We start from the raw sequence: 19934 nt of genomic DNA, 5'->3' as shown, positions 1-19934 counted from the left end.
TACTTTTGGCAATGTAATTCAAAAGCAAAGTAATTCAAAAGCAAAGTAATTCAAACAAACAGAAGGCACGAGCCCTACATGCTATCTCCTTCACTATCTGATGTAGGTGTGTGAATCTGAAATATCTATTTTCTGGTTGTCTTAAAAGAGGAGCCAATCAAGAAGAGGGAATAAAGAAGTCTTATGCACAAAATCTTCATGGTGATTCTTAAGATGAATAAGTGCTCAGCTGACCTACCATGAATGCTACTTGTTAGTTTGTGCCTCAGTGTCTGCACAGAATTACAACTACTGAAACAAAACAAACATTTTATTAAAATAGACACACTAACCATGATATTTTACATTTTCAGGGCCACCATAAGGTGCACTGATGTGTAAAAATTGTAATTAGATGGGGCAAGGCATACCACGATTTGGTCTGAGAAGTAAAAAAGTATAGCCCTGTTAGACAAGAAATGCAGGGCTTAGTAATACAAGCAAGGAGAAAAACAAATTAAAAAGGAGGGGTCCCACCATTTCCTTTGCAACAACATATTTTAATTGATATCATCTATATCCTCAATGGATTCAGGCTATAACCAGGGCATTATTAAAGACTTACAGTTAATCTGATAAACAGTACAACATAGCTTTTTGTAAAAACAGAATCTCCTGGGTTTTAGTGATTTATCAAATTAATCTTGCAGGGACTTCCTTTGGGTATAATGGATTCAGAATCTCATATTCATAGTCCATCTGTATTTCTATATGAACCCCATTATTTCCAATAGATGCTTTTCAAACTGTTAACCCCTCCTGTTCTGGTTATAAAAGATTATGTGCATAAACAAAAAGACATTAAAAATTTGGGTTTGAGGAAGAAATTTTTTTACTACTGCATAACTAAATTACAAATAACATCCTTACTGGTATGTCACAAAGTAATAAGAAAGATTTATTGTATTTTGTACAAAAACTGAAGGCTCATGAACCTATTTTATGGTCTGTATGTATCCTATCGTTACATAACATACTTTTACATTTAGCTTAGTGTTTAAGAATGCTGAAGAACAGCAGGCGACTTTGACTTGATGTTGGAATGCATGAACGATACAAACACAAACATCTTTGTATTTGGTAAAAGATGCATTAAAACTTCAGGAAGCTTTTTGGTTTAACCAATTGTGATTACAAAAATAAAATACATTGGTTTTGTAACCATGAAAGAGATTACCCAAAGGTTTGCATTACAGCAGCTTTCAAGTGACCTAAGCACCACAGTCTCACATCTTAGTGAAGTCAAAGCCTGCTGTGGGTTAGCCTTCATCTTACTGACCTTTCGATGCTCTTGGAGATTTGTTGCCGAGGAACATTTCTTATTGCACACTGAACACATCAACTTCTTCCTAGAATTTCCTGAAACAGAAACAAAATACCACCAACATCTTGAAAAGGAAGTGCTAAGAAAGAACCTAAATATTTCCACTGAGTCTGTGACTTTTCACAGGTCATTTGACTGACATAAGATTTTTACATTTGTATCCCATCTTCAAAGTGTTCTGTATCAGGAGTTCTCTGTGGGTGTCCAACAAACCAGTTACCGATGGAATGTAAATCAAGAAAAACTAGAACAATAAAGAAAAAACCCCTTCAAGTAGATGTTATCACTCATCACCAATCCAATATGAAGAGCACAATTCACAACTAAGAACAATTCACTTTATAACTGAACAATTGATTTCTTCCAGAAGTCAATACAGGAGTTAGCGCAGCAATGACAAAAAAGATCCCAAACTGAAGTCAAAACCACCATTTCCCATTTTTCTTTATTCAGAAAGCATTAAGCATTCTACTGTATAAAATACTATATTTAATGGTTGATAACTGAACAAGTCAGGGAAATTGTATCAGCACCTGATCATGAATTCAAATCTCATCTAAAATGTAAATTACAAAACAAGCTACAGGTCAGCTACCAGATGTATTTTCCTTCCCTTTTCACAGTTGCTTTAAAAAGTGACAGAGCATTTAATTTGGTTTATCCATTATTTACCTTTTGAAATTCATTTTAGTAACCTACAAAGCTATTTTATTACAAGACAAAGCCACCACAAACCTAATTCTTTGTTTATAATTACATGCCCATGCAAGATATTTCCTAGCTTATGTAAAAAAATGTTCATATTACATTGAACACTAAAAAGAACGGTCACAGAATGAAAGAGGAGGTGAGTACTGCTTAGTCAAGCACAGAGGAAGTATAGATCATGAACAAACTCATTAGATGGGTTCCAGCTCAATTTTTCAGACTCTCAGCATCCTATATCTTTCCTGCTCTTGCTGTCCTAAAGAATTCATAATATGTTGGTTCCTCTTACTACAATGTACCCTGTCAATCGATTGGTTCAATACTTAAATTTGCAGTATAAAAAAAGTACTTAATCTCACATACACATTTGCTGTTATAAAACTTACGGTAAGTATTTATATATACACTGATGTACACATAAACACAGGAATACACTTAGTACTTCAACTTACAAGAACATTAATGAGACCTTTTCGGAGGAGAGAAAGGTGATAGTGAATATCTGTTCATAGCTTTGCATAACGGGCAACACATATAACAATCTTTTCTACTTTCCCTTGCCTCCAGGTAACACAAGGCAGGAAGGAATTCTAGAAGCATCCCTCAACAGTAGTAGTATATTTTTCTTCCTGCACTGACACCAGTTGTGATTTCTATGACTCCCAAGTGGTAAAATAAAAGCTCTGCTCATTGTGCAGGCAGAGCAAAAATATTCTCCAGGCGTCTGCTCTCAGTCATGTCTGGAACGATCATTCAAGAGAATTGTGGAATTTGTATACCACTACATAACTGACCAAAGCTAAGCCTAAACATAACAATGCTCCTGGATGAAAAAAATTCTTACTGATACTGAAAAAATGAGATAATCTTTTATAAGAATGGTGATGGAAGGGTTTCTGTACGCTGTAAGAGTTTGGCAGAAGAAAGAGATTTCATGTAATGAAAATCTTACAAAGCATCTCAGTGCTGTCATCATCAACTAAAGACTGTTTTCTTTGCACTCTAGTATTCTGCTCTCCCCACACATACTGATCTTCCATTGACGTTGAGAGGGGACATGCAGAGAGAGCAGAATGCCAGACCCAAGATCTGCATTGTGGACCTGAGAGCAGTATTTTGCCCTTTCATGAAAACAGAGTGAAGTTTGATTGAAAACTATTGATTCACAGTGCACAGATATAAAAACACTAGGGCCTAACAGGACTAGTGGATTGTCTGGTCTGGCTTCCTACACAACAGAGGCTATAGAATTTTATGCAATACCCTCGTCAAGCCTAATCGTTTGTGAAGCATGTCTTCCAGAAAGACATCCCATTGTGTCCTGAAAATACCAAAAGATCAAGAACTCACCACTTCCTGTAGCAGTTTGTGCCAGTGGTTGATTTTCCTCACTACTGAAATGTTTTGCTTTATCTATTATTTGCCTAGTTTAAACTTCCCCAGATTCCTATTACATTTTCTGCAGTAGACTAATGATTCATCTGGTATACAGTAATTTCTCCCTGGGGGAGGAGGAATAGTTACTCTTGCAATTAGTTACTTCTTGATTTTCTTTTTGATACAAATGAATCCATTAAAAAAGAAACCAAAGACAATGTTTACTCTGATTTGCAAATTTAAGGCTAGGAACATGTTAGAGGTTTTTTTCCCAAAGAAACATTAAACTCTTTCTTACCGCTGTGAACGTTTTCTTTATGTTTTTTCAGGGCATCCTTACTCTTGAACCTCTTGCCGCAGCTATCTGCCTTGCATATGAATCTGGCATCCCCTCTACACGCCTCCTTGTGCTGTTCATAACTATATGGGATAACCAGTAAAAACAAACAAACAAAAAAACACCAAACATAAAGCAGTATCTACAGAAACCAGACACATAGCAAGTACTCTGAGCTTAACGCATGCTGCACTGCAGAGTTCCAAGGCCACCTCATGCATTACTTACAGCAAATAGGAATGAAAGCATTTGACTTCTTTCACTGTTAGGATTCACACAAACTAACAAGCTTGAAAGCTAACATGCAAAGGGAGGCCAGCAATGGTATGACAGCAGTCCACTAACTCAGACACAAAACCTCGATTCTGAGCTGAAGGAAGTGTTGCAAACAGAGCACTGAAAACTTCTTGAAGAGTCTCCTGGGCTGATATTCTCTGTGCACTGAAGTACGCTGAAGAAAAATAAAAAAATAAAAAAAATAAGGGGAACATTCTACAACTTACACAGGCTTGCAGTAGCTAAAAATATATATACAGCTCTACAAATCTTTAAGTAGGTGAGGAACCTATTTCATATGTGAAGTCTCCTGGAATTTAGTGGGACTGATCAAATGCATATACAGCAAGAGTCAGCATCATACTGCTGCATCCTCACACAGATTAATCTTACTTTGCATGATGTAAAAATTTACTTAACTAGCTATACAGCACAAATCCAACTTCCACTATAGACTAGAAGGAACAAGTCTAAGAGAAAATATTTAATTGCCTCCACCAAATATTTATTTCCATGAAAGAATACAGAACTCATATAGAGCTGCCAGTTCTAGGAATGTTCACATCATTTAGATGTAAGAAAGATCAATTTATTACAAGAGCAGCCTTAAGTGCATTCCATGCAATATGAGTCTGTTTCTTTCCAATAGAGAGAGTTAGGTTGAATGTACTGTCTATAATCACTTACGCATCTAATGTACTATCTATAATGAAATGTATTAAAAGAGTAATATATCTATTTAATTGCAAGCAAAAAAATATATAAACAACAACAGACAAAAACAGTTATGTCTGTACAAAAGCATAATTGTAAACTTTAGTGACAAAACTGCATATTTACACTATCAAGGACAGTAAAGATGTGCTCTTAAATCTCACATCTTTCATGTTTCTATTTTTTTTTTTCCCCATCACCCAAATATTTAATTAAGCAAATATGAAGCATAGTTTTTCCTTTTTTTTTGTCCTTCTAGATCACCACTTACTTTCTTCTAAATCTTACTTTAATTCTGTAACAACATCCACAGCTTACAAATTACATCTCCTAAACTACTAAATAGTCCACTGATGGAGACCAAGGGTTTTGCACCAAACAGCAGCTCTGATCTGGTCTCTAGTGTATGATTTTAAAACATAAAAAATTAGCAACTTTTTTACGATTCAAATTGAAATCTCCCACAAGTACAAGAAATTAACATATTAAAAGACTAATGTAAAGGGTAAGGGTACAAATACATATGCATAAATATTAAAGCTTAAATTGTTATTAAGCCAAGAGAAATAAATGATTGAATGAAATTGATTTAAATGATCCCTGAAAACACACTCCCGTTTCTACTCACTGTCTTTGTAGAGCTTGTTTAACAGGGAATTTCTTTCCACAGTTTCGGCACTTAAATTCCTTTTCCTCACTGGGTTTTTGGTGCAAAGTCTGAAGATGTTCAGCAAGAATCTCCTGGCTGGCAAAACTGGATTCACAGTGTGGGCATGCATGGTCCTCTTTACAGGTGAGGGGATCTGCATGATTGGAGGCAAAAACAGCAAAGGAATAGTTTTCAGGGAATATTTTGGTTACATTAGAAGAGACTCTCTGCCAGAAACAGATTATGCAAAATGGCATCACTAAATTCACAGAAGACATTGATCTCTCAATGGATTATAGACAGCCTATCTTGAGTGGACTACCATCAGCATTATTGAAAATGGATGCAAAGTATTAAGTTGGGTGTGACTTAGGCTGTTAGCCTCAATTAGTCATCCAGGTTGTCTCTACTTTGATAAAGATGCTGAGAATTCACCACACAGCTCAGGTCACCTACCTTTTCTTAGACATCTTGCCTTAGGATTGGCTGAACAGCTTTATGAAAAGGTTTATTTCCCTCCCATCCAAGTAAGAGGGAAACTACCCCTCTTAGAGGAAAAACTTAGCTTTCATAGGACTATATGTCAGGTGAAATGAACTCCATCTTTAGTTCAAAAATTAACAGTATCTTCTCATGAAATCTAGGCTCACTCATTCACTCAGTAATTCACAGGACTGGCTGCTTCTTATTAGGCAAAGAAGAGAACCTCAACTCAAACCAAAACAAAGAGACAAAAGTCATACAAGAGCTCAGACTAAACCTGGGGAGCCTTCCAGTTCCCCAGTCCTTTGCAGTTACTGTTCTCTTTCTTCTTTGTAACTACTTTTAAGCTCTCAAGTTATCCTAGTTTTTACATATTGCTCACCTGTAATTTTTTCACTAGCTGGTTGCACTTCTTTATTGTTGCCACTGTCTTCATCTTCCTGGATAACAGTTACTTCTTCTTCCTCCTCCTCCTCTTCTTCCATGTCACTGTCCAAGTACCCAATCAGAAGTTCTGTGTCTGTTTCAATATCTTCCACAGCCAGATAGAAAATATTTTCCCCTTCCTGTTGCAAACAGTAAGTAGAAGCAATGACTAATTATGAAAAAGTAAAATCTAGAGACAAGTATGGGACCCTGAACTAATATTAGCCCTCAACTATGGAAGGGCTGGTTCCATTCCTCAGGGAGCACAATGCTTGAACAGCCTTTCTGAGACTTCTTTCCTAGTGGGGCTGCATGGATAAAGTGCCCTCATATTCTGGTATTCTGGAAACACACCTCTGCCTCACCTGTACGGCTTTTCCAATTTGCACTGTAGCCTAGACCAAGGTGAAGGTGGTGTTCAAGTCCTCCTCTTGTGCCACACTCTGCCTGACAAGAGCTTCACAGTTTGAAAATGAAACATTCGAGTATTAGAAAAATAACAAAATTTAAATAACCAATACAGCTTTTGCTCTGTTCCCTGCTGGCTGCATGAATTATAATCCAGCTTTCAGCAGCATGTTTATGTAGTGTTATTTTCTCTCTCTCTCTTTAAGATTCCTAGCCTTCCTCATGAACAGGCTTTCAACCCTGGTCAGTTATCTTCACTATAAAGTTAGCAGGCACATCTCTAAAATGCAGTTTGAACCACTAGATCAAAACCTTCTGCTGGTTTAAATCAGTGTAGATACACAGATCCACTGAAGGGCAAAGATCCAGCCCAGATTCTGCATGAGAGGACAAACTACCTAATAATAATAAGCTCCAAAACCTTCTCCACAATGAATAAACAAGCTTCCAAATAGATACATAAGCTAACAACTTTGGTCTTTGACGTTTATTTGAAGTCACCAAGGTTGGCTGGGGAGGGTGGAGCTATAGCAAAACCAGCTGTCTCCTAAGCTGATATACAGAGCTGCTTTTTTTTTGGCGACTTGTGAACCAGCTGCTTTAAGGTACTACCCAAAGCGCCAAAGGAGACTCATTTCTACGCAATGAAGACTTCTAAGTCCTATCATAAATCTTAAAGCTTATCTGATTAACATCCAGAAAAGTTAACTGAAGCTTCTTTACACTACATCTCACCATATATTTTGTAACAAGCTTCACAGCACAAGGACAAGATGATAATTTTTAAATTTTTTAATATACTAAGATTAATTTAAACTGTCAGCAGGGATGTAGTATTCCTCGAGCTTTAGAAGGTCTGTTATATATTACACAAGATATTGTCACACAAGAGTGAAACCGATTTAATTCAATAGACTTGATACAGCTGCTGCTTTCAAGGACACACCACTTTTCTGTCCTTATCTCAACAGCAGCATCTGAAAACAAAACAAATTATGCATTTTTTTCCCAAGATATATTCTGCAGTCCAGATATCTATCAGCATGCCACCCTAACTTTTGCATACATCTAGAAATTGCTGGTTTTCATATGCCTCTGTCAAGTTGCAGAGACCTTTCATTTACTACAGTCTAAACTCCAAACAAATCATGTACTGAAATTCTTGACATGAGGAAAAGTAAAAGGTCTTTCTACACTCAGTCTCCACTTAGACAGGATAAAACCACTGGGGTAAACCTCCAATATATCACTGTTTAGGACAACCTTATTCTAAAAGCAAGACAACCTTATAAATGGAAGCACATACCTATTACTGGCTTAAAAAAAAAACAACAAAAGCCATGTATCCCAGGCAAAAATAAAGTCCCAAACCTACTCATTAAAGAACCAAATAGCACACCTTTCAATTAGATCATACGTGACACATTTTACACCACACAGTAAATCTGGGAGAACAGCAACCAGAACTAGTTATTCAGGTTAACCTAGACCAAGTGCATCAATCCCAGCAACCAAGGTCTTATCAATGCTGCTCTATCCTCACCATCTCCGCGCTTCCCTCATGTGTGTCTGGGCCTTATTTTATAGCTCTTTGTGTCTAAAAACATCCTGATTCTTTCCCATTTCTGTACTTTTGCAAGTTAGTAAAAAGATTAATGGAAGAAGTACTAAGGACTCTCAGTGCTTGAGTGATCTTGGTTGCATTTGCATTGAAATTAGCTTCGGTGCCAACCCAAACTAAAACACAGCTCAAACTCATTCCTCCTCCAAGGCTAATTTGTTTGGCTTTTCCAGCCACAAATGCTAATAGTCAGGTATTCGGAGCGCTAATTAATCCAGATACACCCACACTGTAGTAGCTCCTCAGGCAGCATTTTCAGTGAAACCAATGGAAGTTCTCCAGAACCACAAAGAAATTTAAGTCTCTCCCTCCACCAGCAGCACCTGCATGAAGCACATTTATCTACATGCATGCAGACATAGACACAGAGAACATAGTAAGAAATCTTTCAAATAATTTTAATAATCCTCCCATTTACTAAGAACATACCTGCAGTTGTTGTTCCACCTGCCCATCTGCTTAGGCCATGCTGATTGTTTTGTTAACAATGTTCACCTGCAGCGGGCCACAGCACTCCTTGGGAGAAAACCCAAGTGCTGGTCACGGTGGCATCACAACCTCCCTTCACCCTATTCCTGGTTTATTATTCCACTTTGCTTCTCTCACCCCCTGCCTCAACTGTCATCTTTTAGGCTGTGGGCCACACTGACCTGCCCAGCAAATACAGTTTTCTGGTTCCAACAGCTCCTGCTGTCCCATTTTTGCCCCACTACAGGCACCTCCCCCATTCAGATTCTTGGCTTTTCCATCCAGCTACACACCTTCGTGTGTGCTTTGTAAGAGGGGAAGCTAACAGGGAACACGGGCCAAGAACCATTGATGGCCCATCACGTATTCATCCACAAGTGTAAGACATATATGTCATCACTCCTGAATGCTGAAAACACAAGAGGAAGAGGAAGCAGATAGTCTTGTGTTACCTGAGGGAGCATAGGGCTTTTCCATCCTCCAGAGCTTGATCAGCTGGCTCCAACCCAGCCTTCCTAATCCTTACCAAGTTTCCCCCTGTGCCCACAACCACTCCTCTTACAGCACTGCCTGGCTTCCCTCTACACCCAATTTCCTGGCAGCAACCCAGCTCTTCAGCCTACCTGTTCTGCCAGTTCTCCTTTGCTACCTGTCCAAACAAGCACACTCCCTTTCCTGATCTTTGCCTACAGCTCCAGGGTATCATGCTTGCCAGAGTAAAAGCAATCTTGGCAAGGCCTGTGAGGGCAGAAACCCCAATCCAAGAAATGTGTGGAGGTGATTTCTCGGGGGCTGTGGCAGGAGAAGATAAAGCCACAATCTCAGGCACAGGAAAGGTCAAAAAGGGCATGCAGTGCCAGGAAAGACACAATCAGAATAACGATTCCTTCCCAAGAGGGAGAGCAGATCACGTACCCGTGGGGGAGAGCGGGTGAAGCAAGGCAGCCTTCCAGAGGTGCTGCTGGGGACCAACAGACCCTTGCCCCGCTCAAGCAAGGAAGGGGAAATGGATGACACAAAGAGAGTGGGGGAAGCTTTTCTTGTTTTCACACTAGTTCATACATTGGAAAATGCCTTACTGTTTTAGGCAGGTATCCCTGTTCCACTCAGCATGTTTGTGGCTCTCAACAGCCAGGAAGCAGATGAATCCCAGAGAGACTTCTCGGGGGGAGGGGGGGGGGGAAACAAAAAAAACACACCACAAAACCCAAACAAACAAACCACACCACACCTATATCTCACACATGTAATGGAGACATTCAGCCCAGGGACCAAGAGGGTATCTAATCTGAGGTACAGCACCAGAACCACACACCACATGCAAAGGAGACACAGAAGCCTCAGCTCTACCTACTGATCTATTCCTATTGTGCTGTATTGCATGATAAGGTAGACAACCTTTGAGACATGAACGTGAGATTAAACAGAGCACAAGGTTAGACTAGTACGGCAATGCCCTCATTTTCCCTGCATTCTTATACCATACTGCAGTTTTCAGTGATAGCTCCTGGGGAAGGTTAGAATATTTTTCCAGCTGAATATTCTGTATTACGATAAACTGTTTTCTTCGTTGTTCCTTGCTTACAGTTATTAACTTGCATTAAATTAGAAGCCATTGCTTTTAGTTTCCCATCTGCAGAAGAACATGTTTTACTGCAGTAATGACACTACAAACCCAAATCTTGCAGTTAAACTCCTCAGGAATTTGAATGATGTGTACAATAGCAATACAAATGAGAGCTGGAAAATACCCCACCCCACCCCCCCGCCAAAAGGATTCCTCCCACCCTTCACTGTACGTTTCAATTCAGTACACATTTTCCAATCTTCCAACTTAAAAATAAAATATTCTTGTTTCTCTGTGGGGAGAACAAAAAACTAAAGTGGGAGTTCAAAAAGCTAATTCCGGCAACATCACAATTCTGGTGGCTCAGAGAAGCACTGAAACTTTTGATTATTCTTCTCACTGAAAGCTTTTGTTGTGAAAAGTAAACCACTTTTTTTTCCCCCCCCTGCCTTGGGAAGGTTGATGTCAGCAGCATTTTATTGGCATGTGCTCTGCACCTGCCCAGTATGGCACATAATATCTTCCAGCACTGGCAGGTATTAATGAACCTCTACAGCTCCTGAACAGAGACACTGCAACTTACTCTTGGAAGTCTCCTTTAGAGGCTCTGTGGAAAATACAAACCATCAACTACAAAAAAAATAATCCATTTGCTAAGACTTGAGTGATGTGTTTACATCCTTCTTATTATAGAGGTTTTATAGAGAAAATCTACACGTTTCCCAACTTTAGTTACACCTTCTCTCAGAATCACAGAATGAAGGCACCTCTGGAGGTTATCTCATCCAACCCCCTGCTCAAGCAGGGTCATCTAGAGCAGACTGGCCAGGACCATCGTCCGGATGTATTTTGAATATCTCTAAGGAGGGCGACTCCACAACCTCTACGGGGAACATATGCCAGTACTCAGCTGCCCTCACAGTAAAAAGTATTTCTTGATGTTCAGAGAGAACATCCTGAGTTTCAGTTTGTGCCCATTGCCTCTGGTCCTGGCACTGGGCACCAAAACCCCCAGATCCCTTTCTGCAAAGCTGCTTTCCAGCTCCTTGGGCTCCAGCATGTAAAGGTGCATGGCGTTACGCCTCCCCAGGTGCAAGACTTTGCAATTCCCTTTGATGAGCTGCATGAGGTTCCTGTCAGACCATTTCTCCCCATTCCTTGTTGGGGTCCCTCTGGATGGCAGCACGGCCCTCTGGTGTATCAGCCACTCCTCCCAGTTTTGTGTCATCAGCAAACTTGCTGAGGGTACACCCTGCCCCATCATCCAGAACATTTCTCTTTTGATATATGCTCTCTTCAATGCTTTCATCCTTGTATAAATCTAACTAGAGAATACTGCTTTCAGCATGCATTTGTTGCAGAGAATGTTAACCATTCTAGCAGTAATACCGACTCTCATTCCATTCTTTATTTCCAAAGCATCTCAGAAGTGATCCTGCATTTTTTATGCTTATTGAGAAAGCTTAGTTTTTAATTTCTTTCCCTTTTTCAACTCAAAAAGAGGAGGAAGCCAAAGCCATAGGCATTAGCTTCCACTTTGAATCTAAATCCCAATTTTCCCCAAAGTTTACAGATGTTCAAATTTAGTGTTCCACTCCAAATCAATCTTTAACTAAAGTGGCATTTCACTCTTTTAAGAAATGCTGGCTTAGTAAAACTTAAAACCATGTAAAACATATACAGAAGTTCACATATGTGACCTTCACTGCCACAAGTAACCACTGAGCTCAGCAACTGAACAAGCTTTCAACAGCAGTGAACCATCCTGCATGGCACCATACGCTGTAAGAGATGTCAAGCATTCTCTGTTAACTTGCAAAATGCAGGCACCTGACGCTACTCAACACCTCCAGAAGCTGTTCAGCATGTTTTTGACCAAGCAACTTAGACTTAAAGCCTTCCAAATGCAATGAAAAGACTTGCATCGATATCAAATGTAAGGAGATCACTCCCAACAGCAAACAGGAATATTTGAAGCTACAAATGGAAGTAGCAGGGCCAGAGTAATTAGCAAGCATGAGGAGGCTCTAATCACCAGGATGCTTTAGGTGACCAATAACTCAGCCTCTTAAAGGTCTTGACCTCTTTGGAAAAAAAGTAAAGACCCTTTTGACTTGGCAGATAACATGAGCACACATCTTCCCACACATATTCGAACATGTTCATCTTCCTTATTGCTGTCTTTCTTACAATTGCCTACGTTCCCAGACACACCTGCAAGTTCAATGCTCTGAAGTAACAGGAATTTGATTCCTGCAGGGATTTCTTTCCTCCCTTCACGTGCCTCTCTCCCACCCTGATCCCCATCTAAAATAATACAAGTAGATGACAACAACTACATTTACTTTAAAAGTTACTATTTAACATATAATGTTAAAACACTTATTTTTTCCTTCCCAAACATTTAAGAAAAAATTGTAGTGCTCATATTCCAATATGCCATATTCCAAATTTTTACCTCATAACACAGTATCTCAGCAAGAAAAAGCACTTAGTGATAGCAAAACTTGAGAAGAGAGGCCCTTAGAAATCCACGGAGAGATAAGAATGGTAGATCTTTTCGCACCTTAATATCATCACTTTATGCACCAGCTCAGTATTAAGAGAGTCTAAAATCAGGAATGAGTTACATTTAAATGAAAAAAAAAATGAAAAAAAAGATTCTGTAACCTCAGTGCTGAAAAGGGTCTAAATGATTTTCACACTCACAGTTGCTTGGTATTGCTGAGGTTCCTATTGCAAAAATCAAAAATATAATAGGTATAAGTTCAAGGATCTCACAGAGAAAAACACTTACTTCACTCTTCAGAAACTTCTTATTTTGAATTCTTCAATAACAGAATACCTGAACAGCACTAGTATGTATTCAACAACAGATAAATGCATATGACCCTGGAATTAAAAAAGTTCTTCAAGAATCGAGCAGATTTCTAATTCTCCCCTCTGAGCATGCAGGAAGTCAACACCTATGTTCACGTTACTTCTTAAATTGCATAACAAATTAATCTTTCCTTTGTAGCACTCAAGCCACCAGTAAGTTTCAGGTAGCCCTGAAAACTGTCCTGTAATATGTAAATTTCTTAAGCAGACTAACACAGTTTGTGCTTGCTTTCCTTGTGTCTTCTCCTCTCAGTCTTGCTTTTTAGATAGTCCAGTTTTACTACACTTCTCATAGCGCTGTCTCTCAAATACTAATCTTCCTCTGAAGACATTTACTGTTACTGCATGGGGGTTTTTTACCTCAAGATCAACCAGGACATCACTGAATTATGCCAGACTAACAAACACACAATTGTGAAATACGACTTTAAACCACTCTACCACCTCACAGTAAATATCCTCCTACACATTAGTTTTTGCTATTCATTATTCTAACTTGCTGTTTCCTAAGCTACAGCAGACCATCTCAATGTCTGCTTGCTAATGAAAAAATATTTGAATTTAAAGCTCTAGCTGGCTGCAATTCTGTTTATAAAACAGTTCCGATGTTAACAACAGGATCTGTTTTGCATAGTAATCTCCAGCAGAGTCTTTAATAAAATTACAACTGACAAACAGATAAACTTATCCATTCTGGATAAAGGAGTACTGAAAATATAATACTCTACCAGTCTAAAAATTGAAAAAACAAAACTGTGGTATTTTTGATAGAAGCCATTTCCTTTTGTTTATGATAATTACAATGCATTTTTGCTACATATCAGAAGTCATATTTATAAGTAAGTAGCTAGGAATAGCCCAGGGCAAAAGAGATTACAATTCATACCATTTCTGTTAATGCGAAAGTTGTAATTCTAAAGCTACTTTAAATATAGTAGAGGATTAACTCATTCAATTACTACTTGAAATAAGGTAGAGAAGCCTCCAGCAATTCAGCTGCGCAAAATGCTCAGAAAAGCAATTGGTACACACGCAGGTACCCTCCAACCTTTCCGTCCTTCTCTAGCAGCCACACAGTGGTATTACTCACCGCACAGCTGTTAAAAATACTTCCTGTGCCTTCCCAGCCAAAGACAACCCGAACACCACAGCTGCCCCCCCCCGGGAGCAGAGGCAGAACGCAGTGCCCAGAACGCTCCCCACAACACCACCAAGAGCTCCCACCAGAACCAGGGTTTTACAAAATACATAGCATTACAGGGAGAAGAACAAAAAAAAAAACCAAAAAAACATCAAAACATACCCCCCCCCAAAAAAAAAAAAGCCAAAAAAAATCCAAACTAACAAACAAAAAAACCTCACCAAACTTACTTAAAAAAATCTCATGCCCTCTAAATTGCTTTTTCACCGCAGGAAGCATTTTGCACAGTCTAAACATGATCATTGGGTACAATTAAGCTATGATGAACTAATCATATTTTGCAGTCAACCCAGGATGTGGTTTACTTTATTTGTATACAGGGACATACGCATTCACTTCATCTTCTTTTAAACTGAATACTGAGCACTAGGCAGCAAACTGATTATCAATCACTTTATTTCGGCTTTGAGATGATAACGTTTCTCACTACTAGAATGACGCCATCAGGAATGGAAATGTTCTCAGGCTAGACCAAAAAGCTCCTGTTGGAGTATTTGGAGACTGGAAAGAAAACTAGTGGGAAAGATAATTAGTGGAAATTAGCATTAGTGGGTATAAACAAGGAAATTATTATTTTCTGTTCACATTTTCATTAGTTCATACGAAGTTTCCTAGAAAATTGCAGAGGGGCAGCTGTGAAGCACACAACCAGTGTTAAGTTCGTAAGCATTCATAGAAGAGACAGGACAAGCAAGAGAAGCCCCTGTTCTACCACTGTGGTTTACTCTATTTTCACATTTTATAGGCTAGTATCATTAATCTTGGTCAAATATTCTCAATTAATCAATTTTAGCCTGTGAGATTCACTGCTAAAGATTCACTTCAAAGAGTAATTAGTAGAACTGAGAGAGAAAAATAAAATACTTGTTTAAAAATTCAGCCAACCCCACAAAAATCTTCATAAAATACAAATGTCTGGAGAAAATGTACATTTCATAAGGGTAATTATAACATGCTGGTTAGAACACAAAGTCTCTGACCACCTCTAAATATTCTATTTTCTCCTCTTAGTTAGCGAATTAGCCCTTTCTATAACTATACAGACATATTCTACTTTATTATATAATATGTAATCATTCAGTTGGTTTAAGATTAGGAATTTTTTTTTTATGTCATAATCTTATTACAAATTCTTCTATTTTTTTAATTATTTTAGGCACTTGTTCAGCAATGCAACAGCTTTTTTTTGCAGCCATGTTAACTTGAGTAATGATAATGAAGCTAACAACTTTAAACAAACTGTTTAACTTTAAACAAAACAACTGTTTTGAAGTAACAACTTTACTGATGTAATACATAACTTCCTCCTCTTTGTAAAACATCATTTTATCATCCTGGTGGCAAGCAGGCAACTCTCAATTCAAATTAAAGGTTAGTGGAAACATTCCACCAGTGTTTTGCCCACTGATTTCATAAACCAAAGTGCTACTGCACCAAGTGGCCTTAAATCTGCTTATCATTAAAGGCAAAGATTGTGGAATTAAAATACTGAAGGATTTGTGGGCTGTGTTGGGGTTTTTTTTTCCCCCCTAAAGGAACAGCAGAGCTTTGGGATTTGCATCTCCAACTACTAAAGTGAGATCAAACCCTGCAAAGAAATACGTGAATATTCAGCTTTTTTCAACATGAGTAGTATCTATTCATGTTATATGCAATTAAATACTTATACATATATACATATCTACACAGCTTCAAGGTCACTCACATAGAATATGCAAGTTACTTTGGCAGCTGATTATTGATTTTCATTTATAAAAAAAACTATGAGATAATTTAGTACATTTTTGTTTGTTTTCATAAGTTTGCCTTCCCTATACTTTTCATCATTTTGTATATGCTGATGGTGTTTATTCTATTTTTCCCTGTAATTTTTCCAAATGTTTTTCTGTGGAAGCTTCCACAGAACTAACATTCTTGCCACTCTTTTTTCTTTTTAAACCATCCTTTTCCTCCAGTATGATCCTCTAAAAAGGCATGCAAAAAGCACTAAGCACACTCTAAGCAATTATGCAATACAGTGTAACAGTTTCTTTCCATTTCTTTATTTAAATAATCATTTTCATTATCAAAAAACCCACTGGTACACACTGGATATTCCATTAAAACTTCTATTCAGAATTTCAGGTAATTTTACCAAGTGTTTTATTTAAAATATAAAACCGAACATTAATTGCTCACACTGTTCCCTCTTGTGAACCTTACTTTGCATTTGCTAACATTGACTGTAATTTGCTATCACACTGCCTATGCACTGATGACATGCTAATCACTGACTAATGCCTAGGACTCCTCGTGTATGAGCACCTTTCATATTTGCTGCTATAAGCAAGACAACAAATCTTTTGATAGATCTTGGTGTAACCGAGAAACAAAGACAGAAGGAAAACATACAGAAATAACTGCATAGGCAGTGGTCATACTAAATTAATCACTGACTTGTCATAGACATCAGGAAGAGCATAATAAAGCAGTCATTCAGTCAGTGCTGACAAGAGTTTTTGCTGAATGGATGAATAGTGAACGCTCTTTCTTATCCGTTCCTCAAAATTCAATTGTAGCCTGGATGTTAGAACCTAAAGAGGTCTGAACCAAAGACGACAACATAGAGTACAGGCTCAGAGGAAAAGCAGATGATGAAGCTGTCCACAGTGACCTAAAACAGGAATAGTAACCAAGTCCAAAGAAACAGTATCAGCAGCAAAACTGCAGTCACGTTCAGCCAGCAATATGTGATGGCATGTCACAGACTGACATTCAGTAAAACTAGAGCTTTGGAAAGTAGGAGGCACAAAAGCAAGTGAAGGCTGGCAGATAACCAGTTAGGTTTCCCAGCACAGTACACTGCTAATAGTAGCATTCAACTACAGTGATAATGGAAGAAAAGCCAGGCAGAAGAGGCGTGGTAGAAGATACAACAGCAGAATGGAAATCTCAGAAAAGCTCACAACTGGGACAGGAAGAGGGAGGCTGATACCAGGTCTGCAGGGGAACTGGCAGCAGCAATGTCACTGGGCAGTGCTTGCTTAAGATCCAAATAAGCAAACGGTTCCTCTGGTGAGTAGGAGATTTAAGGAGGTGGACAGGTCATCAACACAGAAATTGAAATTGCTAGTGTTAAGTGCCACTGAGTACAAATAGAGGGGAAGGGGCAGAGGGGAGAACAGCAGTAATGCATCTTTCACAGAACGACATGCTAGGGCTTTACTAGTATTCTTTTTCTACTTAGTAGCTTTAAAATATTTTTTTCCTGTTTTATTCCATCAGAAACAAACTTTGTTTTCTTGGCAAGGAAAAATACAAATTTTTTCGTTTGGCCTCAAAATAAACTATGTTGTTAAATTCTTTTGTCAAGGATCTGCAGGCAAATCCTAGAAAAAAAAGTCATCTCATGATGAAAAAGCAGAATAATAATTTTAAGAAATGGTGATAAATAATTCTCCTTTTCCTATTATTTTGCAAATTTGGATTACATCAGCAAATAGCTTGGATTAGCCTGAAACAACATTTTGGAAGGTATACATTTCAAGCAAAAATTTAACACAGCTATGTAATTCTTACTTATGTGGGATTGGAAATTATTTTACTCTAAAACTGAGTTGTTGAAAAAAAAAAAATATGCAGATAGTTCATATCTTTCATAATCTCCAAAAGGACAATAGCTGTAACTAGAAAAACATTGCTGTCTGTTACATTCTGCAAAGTCACAGAATGCTTCCAAAAATGAGAGATTAAACAGACTAAGACTCTTCATCTTGAGAAAAGAGCTGACAAATAAGAGGGAAAGGATATAATAGGGTTCTATAAAATCAAGGATGGCATAGAAAGATGAACATAAAGTAACGATTCACTGTTATACAAGGACTAGGGAATCAAGTGAAATTAATAAGTTTCTAGAAGAAAAACAGAAGCATGTTTCAACATAATGTGTAATTAAAACAGTGGAACTCATTACTACAGAATGCTGCAAATGACAAATGTAAAAATGTAAAAATAAGCTGGATAAATTCAGATCCACGGCCAAGACTAGAAAAAGAAAATGATCTTTTTTTATTAACTTATCCTCAAGCAGTGCCTGATCATCCTATCAGATAGTTAAATCCTTCAATTCTCTGTTTTCTACTAGAATATTTTAAGCACCATGCTTGCTTTCAAACTTGTCACTTTTATATTAAATTTTAAACCATAAAGCAAATACATGATTCTGCTTTCCACACACCTAAGTCCATACCCAAGTTCAGCATGAAACACAACTGGGCCTCTAAATCATTAGTCCTGATTCAGCCCAGTATATAGGTACCTAGTTATCTTTTTAATTTCCACAATTACAAGAAAACAACTACATTCAGGCAAAAGCTTAAATTCACTGAATAAGGCTGTAGTGAGAAAATTCAACTGTTGTTACAGTAGTGAGTTAACTACTTTGGAAATATTTTTTTTTTTATGTAAACTGTTCACTTTAAGCCAGAAGAAATAGTTCATGTGAGTGATTCACTGCAATTCCATCACAGTGGATTAATATAAACCTTTCAAAGAATATCAGATTCTAACTAAGGACCTCTTTGGTCTTTCATCCTGTCAGTCTTATTTATGGTATTGTATTTAAGCACAAAAGTTCACTTCTAAAAAGAAAGGTAGGAAAAGGAAAGCAGTTTGCTACTTTTCTCAGGTCTTGCAATTTTACTGCAAGAGATAAAGACCAAAGAGGAGATCGAATTAGTAAATCCATAACAGGAAGCAAATGGTAGGAATACACCAAATCTACCTGAATGGCTGCCAGGTTCTTCTGTTCCTGTGATGGAGCCTCATGGACAAAACGCAGCCAATTAGAATGGCGTGGATTGCTTGCATCCAGGATATAAAGGACCTCACCTTTATTCCCACGAACCTGAAACATTAAAAAAAAACACCAAGCAAAATTAAAATTGTTTACCAAACACACACAAACATGTAAAATACTAAGGCATGCTTGTGCTTAGCAAGTGACTCTTGCATTCAACGGGTACTCACAGCTGTGGTGCACATTCACCTTCTTCTATAAGCATATTTATTCACCTCAGAATAGGGGGGCAACTCAAACCTAGCAACTGGTGTCAGCTTCCTTTATTGAGCTCCCCCTCTCTCTTCTTAGCCTTTCCTTTAGTAAACAAGTATTATGACTGACTCCTGGATCTCCCTAATCTGACAGTATGGTCACTGGTGCTCATGTTCTTTCCTTTTTCTTTGTTCCTTCAAGTCCTCTTTTTCTTTATGATCTTGCCAGAAACCGGTACAACCCTAGAGGTCCTTTCCCATTCCAACCCTATCAACCCTTTTCCAGTTTTCCTTTCTGAGTTCTCCTCCTTCACGTGTTCTGATACCAGCATTTTACTCCTACAGTCTACCTAATTCTTCTTATATCTTCCTGTCTTTTGTCAGTCTGTCTCTCATCACTTTCTCCAAATTAAGGTTGTCAGCTC

The 19934-nt window shown here is 38.1% G+C and overlaps 1 protein-coding gene across 4 annotated transcripts in view; it reads right to left on the bottom strand.

Moving 5' to 3' along the window:
* Positions 1-19934, bottom strand: part of PRDM5 (PR/SET domain 5) — a 97428-nt gene that overhangs the window by 61424 nt on the left and 16070 nt on the right. For all 4 annotated transcript variants that reach the window (XR_012042484.1, XR_012042485.1, XM_072861565.1 and 1 more), the window contains exons 3-8: positions 19241-19363; positions 6290-6473; positions 5404-5578; positions 4144-4236; positions 3747-3868; positions 1319-1398 (exon numbers count right to left, since the gene is read on the bottom strand). Coding sequence is in view for 2 of the 4 variants with exons in the window: in XM_072861565.1 (XP_072717666.1) it covers positions 1319-1398; positions 3747-3868; positions 4144-4236; positions 5404-5578; positions 6290-6473; positions 19241-19363 (777 nt within the window). In the remaining 2 variants the exon portion in view is untranslated. The remainder of the gene's footprint in view (positions 1-1318; positions 1399-3746; positions 3869-4143; positions 4237-5403; positions 5579-6289; positions 6474-19240; positions 19364-19934) is intronic.

Source organism: Ciconia boyciana, chromosome 5, assembly GCF_034638445.1.
Source record: "Ciconia boyciana chromosome 5, ASM3463844v1, whole genome shotgun sequence".
In the NCBI taxonomy this organism is placed as follows: domain Eukaryota; kingdom Metazoa; phylum Chordata; class Aves; order Ciconiiformes; family Ciconiidae; genus Ciconia; species Ciconia boyciana.
This window is presented reverse-complemented; position numbering and strand designations above follow the sequence as displayed.